This window comes from Orycteropus afer, unplaced genomic scaffold (genome assembly GCF_000298275.1).
Source record: "Orycteropus afer afer isolate SDZICR_OR568_19922 unplaced genomic scaffold, OryAfe1.0 scaffold00079, whole genome shotgun sequence".
Classification (NCBI taxonomy): domain Eukaryota; kingdom Metazoa; phylum Chordata; class Mammalia; order Tubulidentata; family Orycteropodidae; genus Orycteropus; species Orycteropus afer.
In genome coordinates, this window is record NW_006921666.1 from 3929786 (window position 1) to 3941222 (window position 11437).

The following is an 11437-nucleotide window of genomic DNA, read 5'->3' on the forward strand; positions in this document are numbered from 1 at the left end:
TGGGCAATCCTACTTCCGTAGTGATACTGCCTCGGAAACCCAAGGAGGGGTCGCTATGAGTCAGGGCTGACTCGACGGCACATAACAACAACAGAGCCTTGTGAGACCCCGAGACTATGGCCCCTAGTTACCCTTCAGGTCTAGAATTGAACTCACTCCTATGGCTTCCTGCCAAGCAATAGACAGGAATATAGGGTGAACATTTACATCATGAAGATCCACTCCTTAGAACAGTCAATCATGAGAGAACAGAAGGTCAGTGTTTGCACAGGGAGATAGCTCGGGGAGCAGGAATGCATAGGAAAGAAGGACACAGGGAAGAGGTAACTACAGGGAGGAAGTGGGAAAACAGCTGTTACACTGTAGGGAATTGTAGTCAATGTCATGAAACAAAAAATGTGTATGAACTGCTGTATGGAAATGAATTTTCTCTGTAAACTTCACCCAGATTACAATAAAAATTAAAAAAAAAAAAAAAAGATGGAAGGAATATACCCTCACTGTACCAAAAAGAATTGGTCTATGTTCAACCATTTTAGGAGGTAGCATTTGATCAAGAACCTATGGTACTAAAGGAAGAAGTCCAAGCTGCACAGAAGAAACTGGCAAAAACTAAGGCTCCAGGAGTTGATGGAATACCCATTGAGATGTTTCAACAAATGGATACAGTGCTGGAGGCACTTACTTGTTTTCGCCAAGAAATTTAGAAGACAGCTACCTGGCTAATCATCAGGAAGAGATCCTTATTTATGCCCATTCCAAAGAAATGTGATCCAACAGAATGTGGAAATTATCATATAATACCATTAATATCCACTCCTCAGAAGGAAGATTGGGCAATCTTACTTCTGTAGTGATATCACCTCAGAAACCCAAGGAGGGGTCGCGGTGAGTCGGAGCCAACTTGACAGCAGTGAGTTTGGTTTGGTTTTTGGTTTATCACCAGTATCACACACAAGTAATATTTTGCTGAAGATAATTCAAAAATGGTTGCTGCAGTATACTGACAAGAAACTTTCAGAAATTCAAGCTGTATTCACAAGAGGATGTGGAACAAGGGATGTCCTTGCTGATGTCAGATGGATCCTGGCCCAGAAAGGTGTTTACTTGTGTTTTATTGACCATGCAAAGGTATTCCACTGTGTAGATCATAGTAAATCATGAGTAACATTGCAAAGAATGGGAATTCCAGAACACTTAATTATTCCCATGAGACACCTGTATGTAGACCAGGAGGTTATCCCTCTGATAGAACAAGGGGATACTGCAAGGTTTAAAATCAGGAAAGGCATGTGTCAGGATTGTATCTTTTTACCATACTTATTCAATCTGTATACTGAGCAAATAATCTGAGAAGCTGGACTATATGAAGAAGAATGCAGCATCAGGATTAGATGAAGACTCATTAACGGTCTGCGATATGCAGACAATACAACCTTCCTTGCTGAATATGAAGAAGACTTGAAGCACTTATGATGAAGATCAAAGACTACAGTCTGCAGTATGGATTACACCTCAACCTAAAACAAAAATCCTCACAACTGGACCAATAAACAAAATCATGATAAATGGAGAAAAGATGGAAGTTGTCAGGGATTTCATTTTACTTGGATCCGCAATAAACATCCAGGGAAGCTGCAGTCAGGAAATCAGATGTTATATTGCAGTGGGCAGATCTGCTACAAAAGACTTCTTTAAAGTGTTAAGGAGTAAAGATGTCACGCTGAAGACTAAGGTGCCCCTGACCCAAGCCATGGTGTTTTCAGTTGTCTCGTATGCTTGTGAACGCTGAACAGCGAGTAAGGAAGATGGACAAGGAGCTTATGCCTTTCAGTTTCGGTGTTGGTAGAGTAGGGGGTCAGAGGACCTTCACCATGAGAGACTGACGCAGTGGCTGCAGCGGTGGCTCAAGCATGCAGTGCTCGTGAGGAGGGCGCAAGACCGGGCCGTGTTTCACTCTGGTACACGGGGTCACTGTGAGTCGGAGCTGACCCAACAGCACCTCACAACAACACAACAGTGTACGTCTAATGTTGGCGTCATTTGTCGAAGCACTTTGTGGATGCACAGCACTGTCTGACTGCACCCTCTCTTGGCTTCTGAGGGTGTTAAAGCGGGCAGCACTGGGATTTCTCTTAACCTGTACAAGGTCCAAAGAGGCTTAAGTCACAGTATGAGTTTGTAAGCTGAGTCAGACCCCAGGCCCCCAAATCCCTGCAACCTGCCTTTTCAGGGTCCACATGGGGTGAACTCTGACCTCTGTCACCCCTTTGCTCTGCTCTGTCCCCCTCAGCTCTCTGCCTCACCAGATCCCCAGCCTCCCAAGGACCAGGAGGAGATCCCGTTGCTCCCCCGAGCCCGCTTCCAAGCAGGGTCTCACCAGCACCAGAGACGCCAGACCCTCCCCAAATCAGCCTCCCTAACCCCAGACGAGGCCACCTCTCCTGGGCCACTGGAAGACACCCCTTTGCTGCTGGAGCTGCAGAAGCTGCCAGGCCTGGCCAACACGGACTTGAGTGCCCCGAACCCCAACATCCAGGTGAGAGCTCCCCAAGGGCCAGGGGACACCGGGGAAGGGGCTGGGCTGAATGGCTCAGCTCTGCGGGCTGGCAGCTGCCCAGGCCCCCATTCAGTATTCCTGGGAGGGCAGGGGTCCTGTGTGTGCTCAGAGAAGTTGACCTCGTGCTCTCACTGTGGTGTCGTGGGGAGAGCACCTGCCCCTTTTCCACTTTCTAGCTGTGGGACTGTGGGCCAGACACCTGACTTCCCTGAGCCTCTGCTTCCTAGACCGTAGCAAGGGGCACAGAGCATCAACCTGCAGGGCTGCTGTGAGCTGCAGGGGTTCTGGGAGTATGACAGGGCCTTGAGGGAAAGCTTGAGGTGGGGTCCCCGCCCGGGCCCAGCCCCTCACTGCAGGCCACTGCAAAAGGAGCTCAGTGCGCAGTGCAGTGGGCTAGAGGGGGCTGGAGACTGCCCTGCAGAAGGGCTTTTACCAGAGGATACGGGGGTGGGCTGAGTGGAATTCCAGTGAACACACCCTGAGTCCTTAATGATACTAATGCTGACTTTTGTGCCTCATCTACGGTTTACAACGCACTTTAACAAAAAGAGAACGACCAGAAGACCCTGAAAGTATGGAACATGAGATTCTATAATTGTTTAGCAGTGTATGTTAAACAGTGTATGTTATTATGGTTTGCCATCGGGTCGATCCCAACTCACAGCACCCTAGAGGACAGAGTACAACTGCCCCATAGGGTTTCCACGGCTGTAATCTTTATGGAAGTAGATTGCCACTGGCCTTTTGGTTAGCAGCAGAGCACTTTAACTACTGTACCACCAGAGATCCTTCATGCGTGTATATGTGTGTGTGTGTGTGTATATATATACACATATACGTAGAAATATGTATGAGCACATATATGTGTGTGTCTACTCACTCTCACTGCTGTCGAGTCAGATCCAACTCATAACGACCCCTCCTTGGGTTTCTGAGGGGGTGTCTCTATGGAAGTAGATTGCCCAGCCTTCCTTCTGAGGAGTGGCTGGTGGGTTTGAACTGCCAGCCTTCTGGTTAGCAGTCAAGTGCCTTAGGCACTATGCCACCAGAGCTTCCATATATACATATAAATAAGTGAACATATGTGTGTGTAAGTGTGTGTGTATACAAACTGGAAGATTAAGCACCAAAATGTTCTGTCAGTGATGGAATTATAAGTGATTTTTCCCAAAATTTTGTATAATGACCTCTTATTACTTTATAACAGCCCAAAATCATTTGTATAAAGTTGACCTTCACATAAATGATTTATTTATTCCCTGTCCATAAATAGGGTGAGAGAGCCCCTCTCAAGGGCTGCTGTGGCGTTTTGACATCTAGTAGCTCTCATTTTCCCGCTCCACAGATGAGGAAATGGCGGCAAGGAGCTGCTTCGTGGCCCCTGAGGCTGCCAGCCTGCCTGCTGGTGGAGCCAGAACTCCAAGCCAGCTTTCCACCCCCATGTGTCTCTGAACCCTGGCTGCATGTTAGAACCACTGTGCCCAGCCCTACCAGTTAAATCCACATCTGGGGCAGGATGTGGGAGTCAGGGTTGTTTTAAAAAGCACCTTCTAACGCACAGTCAAGCCTTAAGCTGTTACCCAAGGTCACGGAGATGAACCAAGAGAAGAAGCTGATTTGGAGGCGAGGGCTCAAGCTCTTGCCTCTGCTGCCGTCTCTGTTCTCCCTTCTCTGGAGTGTGGCTCTGAGCCCTCCCTCACTAGCCAGCCTGCCATCTGTCCTCCTGCAGGTGACCATCGAGGTGGTGGAGGACCCGCAGGCCGAGGTGGAGATGGACTTGCTGGCAGAGCCCAGCAACCGTTGGCCCCAGGGCACCCCCAGCTGGTTGCCCGCCAAGGAACTCTTCTGGCCCCTCTTCTGGGGCTACCTGGAGGGCGAGGAGGGGGGCACCCATCTTGAAGGTCGAGCCCCAGAGGAGGAGGAAGGAGTGGAGGAGAATCACCCTGAAGAGTACAGCGAGGGTGAGGACCAGGACACCGATGAGGAAGAGGAGGAGGAGGACGAGGAGGAGCCTGGGTTCAGTGGGGCTGCGGGCAGCTGGGACCAGGGCTGGCTGGCCCCCGGAGACTGGGCCTTCAAGGAGACAGATAGCCATGGTGAGCCTTCCCATCTTACCATCTCCAGGCAGTTGCCCCCTGAGACCTTGAATGGAAATGGGGATGGGAGAGAGGGCTGAGGGTTTCCGGGCAGGGATAGCTGGGAAAGTGAAGAGCTCAGGCCCTGTGTAAACATCATCATCAAAATAGTAGCAATACCAATACCCACTGCCAGCGAGTCGAATTCCACTCATAGCAACCCCCATTGAGTTTCCAAGGCTATAAATCTTTATGGAAATAGATTGCCTCATCTTCCTCCCATGGAGCAGCTGGTGGACTTGAACTGCCAACCATCTGGTTAGCAGCCAAATGCTTTACCCACCAGAGCTCCTAACAGTACCAATGTTGTTGTTGTTGTTATGTGCCGTCGAGTCGGCCCCGACTCATAGCGACCCCTCCTTGGGTTTCCGAGGCAGTATCACTACGGAAGTAGGATTGCCCAACCTTCCTTCCGAGGAGTGGCTGGTGGGTTTGAACCGCCAGCCCTCTGGTTAGCAGGCAAGTGTCTTAGCCACTATGCTACCAGAGCTCCTAACAGTACCAATAGCAAGTAAAATTTTTTGTTTTTGTTTCTTTTAAACAGCATTTACTCTCACCACAGGCCTGAGATCCCCTAGGCAAAGCAGACACTTAATATTATATATATTCATATCTATTAGTTTCCAACAAGTTGAGAAATATTAATCCTACCACTCATAACTGTCCTTATTTCCAGACTCTGGATTTGAATCCTGGCTTTGTCGCTTACTAGCTGAGTGACCTTGGGCAAGTTACTTACCCTCTCTGTGCTTCAGTTCCTTCCTCTATAAAATGGGGAATGGCTTGATCCTTACTTCATAAGGGTTTTGTTGTTGTGTTGTTATGTGCCATCGAGTCGGACCCAACTCATAGTGACCCCTCCTTGGGTTTCCGAGGCAGTATCACTACGGAAGTAGATCGCCAACCTTCCTTCCAAGGAGTGGCTGGTGGGTTTGAACTGCCAGCCTTCTGGTTAGCAGTCAAGTGCCTTAGGCACTACGCTACCAGAGCCCCCTCATAAGGCTGAAGGGAGTATTAAATGAATTATTACATGTCAAGTGCTGACATATAGTAAATACAGTCTATAAGTAGTGCCTATTTTTTCTTATTTTTATTAGAAAACAACCTAACAGCACAGACTGTTCAGAACAGAATATTGCCCAAAGCTACCAGTCCTGGTGATGACGGCTTTTATTTCTGCACGCTGTGGCTCACGTTTTCTCTGGGTGTAGACCTTTTTCATGCACAGTTGCAGCCCTTTGCTCTGGAGCCACCTTATTGGACTGAAGTGCCACTCGTGGGGGGCTTTTCCCATCACTAAAAAATATGTCAGGTAACACAATTGTCCCAACTCTAAGCTTTTTGCCCATCAGTGCTCCTTACACTCTTGGTGCTGGCCTGCTCTGGCTGCCAGGCTGTGGCTGTGGTGGTATTTCTGGGGGGTATAAGACAGTGAGCACCTGTCTTAGGCTCTGCACAGCCAGATCACGGCAGATGTCTGGTCCCCCAGACTGAGGCGGGTCCCTCACTTGGGCAGCAAGGTCTTCCCTTAACACGTTAAGTACCAGGGAAGGATTACCAGCCTTAGCTGTTTTTTTTTTTAAAAAAAAAAAAAAACTTTGCCCTGTTAGTTCTATTTAGATGGACATTTTTACAGCACATGCAAATATGTATGTAGAAATAGCAGCTGCCAGCCTTATATATGGTCATGAGTATATTCCTTTTTGCCTAGACAGATCTGATCATTCAGCGCCAGCCTTAGTTTTGATTGACATCAAAAATTATTGCTCAGAGAGGTGGAGGACTTGCCCAAAGTCACACCAACAGTGGTCAGGCCACATCTGGGCCCTGCTGGCTTCTAGCCCCAGATCCCTGTTCGTCTTCATTGCTGTGTTGGCACAGAGCTGGTGACTGGGGTTGTACCCTTTCTGTAGGGCCACCTTGTACGTTTGTGTAGGCTAGGCACCATGGCACAGTTGCATCCTCCTGATGATGGGGTGTCACCTCTGAATTTGCACATGTGCTCCCGTGGGCTGTTCTCACTCACCCCCAGCTCCCTGCTTCAACCCAGACTTTGAGCCTCAAGAGGAGTGGAGCCCCTGGTCTCCTTGCACTGGGAGCTGCGGCAGTGGCAGCCAGCGGAGGACGCGGCCCTGTGGCTATGCCTGCACTGCTACCGAGTCCCGGGCCTGCGACCTGCTTCCCTGTCCTGGTGAGATGAGCCCTAGCCTCTACATAGGGAGTGGCTGGTTTGGCTGAGAGTCTTGTCTTGGTCCACTGGGAACTGGGCATCCGAGGCTTGTGCCCAAGGGGTGGGCTTGGGAGAGGGGATGCAGGAAGCTCACCAGTGTGGTGGCCCTGCCTTGTCCCAGACGCTACGGGCACCAAGAGCCTTGTGAAGGCTGGGTTTCCCCATCCGGAGCACAGAGGTGCCCCTGGGGTCCTACCAACCTGGCCTCCTCTTTTCCCAAAGGTGCTGAGGATGAGGACACATTGGGCTTTCCCAGTGAGGGGTGGCAGCCCCTGGTCCACAATGCTACGGACGTGCTTAGCCCAGGTAAGCTAGGGGGCTAGGTGCTGACTGGGTGGAGGGTGGAGCTTTATTGCACAGGGAGGACCCTACCTCCATCCACTCAAGATAGGGAGTACTTTTTCCAGCTGGAAGCCATGCCTCCCATCAAGAGACCTCTAGTTTCTTTGGGCTTTCTAGCCAGGCCTGTTGGCTTTTCCCAGCCTGAAACTCCTGCTGAGAAGAAGGTCTTGGGCCTATGATGGGAGCCACAGAGCTTGAAGGTCATCTAGTGGCTGGGAACATTCTGCCTTCCATTCCCTAGTCACTGGAGGTTCCTGGCCAGGCTCTGTCTGGGGAGGGAGAGGCAGTGATGTCTGTGAGAAGCAGATCAGGATACTGAACTCCAGTACTACTGCTTCCAGGCAGCTTGGCACATGCCAGGCTTTCACCAGCACACTCTCAAGTTATTGTGTCTTGGTCTCATCCACACTTTGAGAGGAAGGCATGCAGCTGCCGGTAGCTCACCTTGCAGGTGAGGCCCATGCCCAACACAGAAGAGGCTTATTGAGCCTGTACAGGCCTTGGCACTGCTGGGGCTGGGGATTCCCAGAAGACCAAGGTCTGGTCTCCGCCGTCATGGAGTGCAGGTCTCATGGGGAGAAACACACAGGACCCATTTGAGCACTGAGATGTCTAACAGGTCTGGGAGCAAAAAGAAAAGAGCAATTTGTTCTGTGTGGTCAGAGTCTGAGGCCACATTCCCCACCGTAGGGAGCAGGCAGTGTGGACAGGGAGAGCCACAGAGGGCAGAGTGACTCGCCCAAGGTCATAGGGCGTGAGAGAGAAGAAGAGTGGACCAGTGGTTAAAATACCATGACACTTCAATATCAGTTGGTTAATAACTGCTGCTCCCCAGCCACCCTGGCTCCTTCAAGGTCCCAGGATCTTCACCACCATCCCGCATTCAGGTAGGAGGGAGCGACGGGAGGGGAGAGTCATTGCCTAGGGGGCACTGAGGTTCCGTTAACTGGGAATAAGAAAGGAGTCATCCACTTCTCAAAGAATTAGCCAGTGAAAACCTTACGAATAACAGTAAAACATTGTCTGATGTAATATTGGAAAACTTAATGAGTACCCTGAAACTTCTAATAGTGGTGGAATAATTCGGAAAAGGATAGTGGTGATGGTTGTTCAATGTGATGAAACTATCAGTCACTGAATTGTACATGTGAAAATTGTTGAACTGGCCAATGTTTTGTTATATACATTTTTACCACGATAATTAAAAGAGGTACCATTTGGCACAGCAGAGGGCCTCCAGGGCCTGCCCCTTGACCAGAGTCCCATGTGAGCCGTGGCTTCTTGCTGTGTGGGTGGTATGGTAGTCTGTATCTGCCAGCAGCGGAGCCTGCCAGACTGTCCCCCCTGATGTGGGTCTTCCTGCCCTCAAGGCTTTACGGAGCCATACTTTTGCACCAGGTGGAACCTGGGTCTTCTCTCTCTGAGCATTGCCCCTGGCTCGGCCCCCACTCTCCCCTTCACCAAGGGACTGACCGGCTCCCTTCCATCCCCCTTCCCTGCCCTCTGCAGATGTGGACAGTTGCGAGAAGTGGCTGAACTGCAAGAGTGACTTCCTAGCCAAGTATCTGAGCCTGGTGCTGCGGGACCTGCCCAGCTGTCCATGTGCATACCCACTGGAGGCCGTGTCCAGCGCAGTGAGCCTGCAGGACGAGCACCAGGGCCGCAGCTTCCGGTGGAGGGATGCCAGTGGGCCGCGCGAGCGCCTGGACGTGTACCAGCCCATGGCACGCTTCTGCCTGCGCTCCCTGTTGTCGGGGGAGAGCAGCACGCTGGCCGCCCAGCACTGCTGCTATGACAAGGGCAGCCGGCTGCTGACCCGCGGCAAGGGCGCCGGCACCCCCGACCTCGTCAGCACCGACTTCTCCCCTGAGCTGCACTTCAAGGTGGACACGCTGCCCTGGATCCTGTGTAAGGGGGATTGGAGCCGCTACCATGCCGTGCGGCCCCCCAACAACGGCCGGGCCTGTGCTGACAACCCCCCTGAAGAGGAGTACCTGGCTCAGTTGCAGGAGGCCAAGGAGTACTAACAAGGGGCCAGGGGCAGCAGCTGGCAGGAACTGCAGGGAGACTGGGCAGTGACTGCTGGGTTGGAGAACTTTCCTTGTAGGTGCCCTGCCCCGACCCGTGCAGACTGGGTGAGTTCGCGACTTCTCGATGCCTGAGGTCTCTCTGCAGCTCAGGGCTTTGAACCGGTTTACTCCAGTTCCACCCCGTTGATAATTGGCATTTCTACCCCCAGATATACTGGAGCAGAATCTACAGTTTAACAAGATCCCCGAAGATTTTCATGCAGATTTCAGAAGCTCTGCAGAAGCATACCTTTGGCCCATGAGCCCGAGGGTGCCTCGGGTGTTGCGGCGGGGCTGAAGGGCGTTCAGGCCTGAGGTCCCGGGAGGTGCACGTGTGTCCGTGCGTGGGTCTCCCTCTCCTATCCACTGGGAGGAACTGGCCCAGGCTGGCTGCTTGGCTGACTTCCTCCTGCTCCCTCTTCGCCCTGGCTCTGCCCCCAGGGGCGAGCCAGGCTCTCTAGGACCTCATGGGACCGGCTGGTAATCACTAACTCTACCCCTGGCCATCACTGAGGAAGGGCATGTGGGGGACAATAAAAGGGCCAGTCTTTCATCCGGCCCACAGCTGCCATTGGCCAGGCTAACACCCGGTAACAACTCCCTCCGTGACTCTGGGGTGCTCATGCCTCACTTGCCCTTTTGCCTCTCCCCCAGGAGCCCGCCCAGGATTGAGGGCCAGTGGTGCTGTGTAGCACACAGGAGGGGAGCCTGAGCTCCTAGCTGCCTTTTTGGTGGACACCACTTGTGGCTGGGGGCAGGCAGACCAAGGTAATTGGGACGAGGCAGGCTCCAGACAGACAAGGGGTCAACTAATTCTAGTCCCTTTCCTTTGCCCAGCCCTCCTGTTTTGCCCAGGTTGTCAGAATGTAGGGGCCGGCACTGTCCCCAAGTTAGGGAGTAGAAGCTTGTCTCAGCAGCCAGGCTTGTGGGGTGGGCTCAGAATGATGTGCTGGTAGACCAACCCTCTGGGGAAAAAAATGAGTCTTAGTTTTTAACATTTGGCGATCTGTGACGTAAGTGCTCCCACCAGGCCCATTTCCAGTTCCCAACAGGTCACTGGGTGCACATCATCAGCTCACCCAACATACCTGGTGCCTCTCCTCAGCCCCCAATCATTCTTCCTCCCCTTCTGTAGAGTTGAAATGTTGAGGTCCCAACTGCCCCTGTTGGCAAAAGGCTTCAGAAGGCAGAGGACTGCAGTCCCAGTCCCAAGATAGCTGCCCTCAAGCACTCTGGGCTCCTCACAATAAAGCACTTTAATATCCTGTTTGATGGGCACCGGCGGGGCATATGGTGTTGGGAGCCTTTGCTTACAGCCCAAGCCAAGCTCATGTGGGCTGTGTTTGTAGCTATCTAACACCTGCCTATGTTGTTGTTGTGAATTCAGACTCACGGTGGCCCCCTGTGTGCAGAGTAGAACTATATGCTGGATAGGGCCACAGCCTTCCCCATAGTTGGGTCCTTTTCTTTTCCTGAACCAGCTGGGCAGGCAGAGATCCTGAGATCCAGGGGTTAGCTGTCTGTCATCCTCAGCCATTCCTGTTCATACTTGGAAAGGAGCTGTCTAGGCGACCAGGAGGAGCTGGCTGGACCTCAGAAGCACATTCACTCAGCAGCTTTGGTCAGACAGCTCAACTGCATTCAACTCCATAAGGACATGGCCCTACTTCCCCAAGGAACCTGCTGCAAGGGGATCCCATGCAGAATTGCCCAAAGGATGACACCTGTAAAATGACAGAGGTGGACCAAACCCTGCCTTGGTCAGTAGACTTCCACTGTCACTCCTGGCATTTAGGGAAGGCCAGAGACATCAGGAAGTAGAGTGAGGGAAGGTGTGTCCCTCAGGGCTGTCCAGAGCTGCCACCTGGAGAATCCCAGTGCCACGTCTGCCCCCCTTTGGTTACCATAACACCCAGGCAGAAGTTTATTGGTCAGGTCCAACTACAGTCTAAAAATAGAGTGATGCAAATGGAATATTACAGGGTCAGAGAGGGCAGGATCTGAGGCCACCAGATGGGAGCAGTTCATTCCCTTTCTTTCATCTGGGAATTCAACAAGGTTAGCACAAGCACATTTTAATTATTTTTAGCAGAAGCTTTTT

The 11437-nt window shown here is 51.6% G+C and overlaps 1 protein-coding gene across 1 annotated transcript in view; it reads left to right on the plus strand.

The window, feature by feature from the left end:
• Window positions 1–9294, plus strand: part of ISM2 (isthmin 2) — an 18789-nt gene extending 9495 nt beyond the window's left edge. The window contains exons 2-6 of the mRNA XM_007941407.1: window positions 2294–2539; window positions 4290–4656; window positions 6746–6886; window positions 7148–7231; window positions 8777–9294. Coding sequence (XP_007939598.1) covers window positions 2294–2539; window positions 4290–4656; window positions 6746–6886; window positions 7148–7231; window positions 8777–9294 — 1356 coding nt within the window. The remainder of the gene's footprint in view (window positions 1–2293; window positions 2540–4289; window positions 4657–6745; window positions 6887–7147; window positions 7232–8776) is intronic.
• The last annotated feature ends 2143 nt before the right edge of the window (window positions 9295–11437 follow it).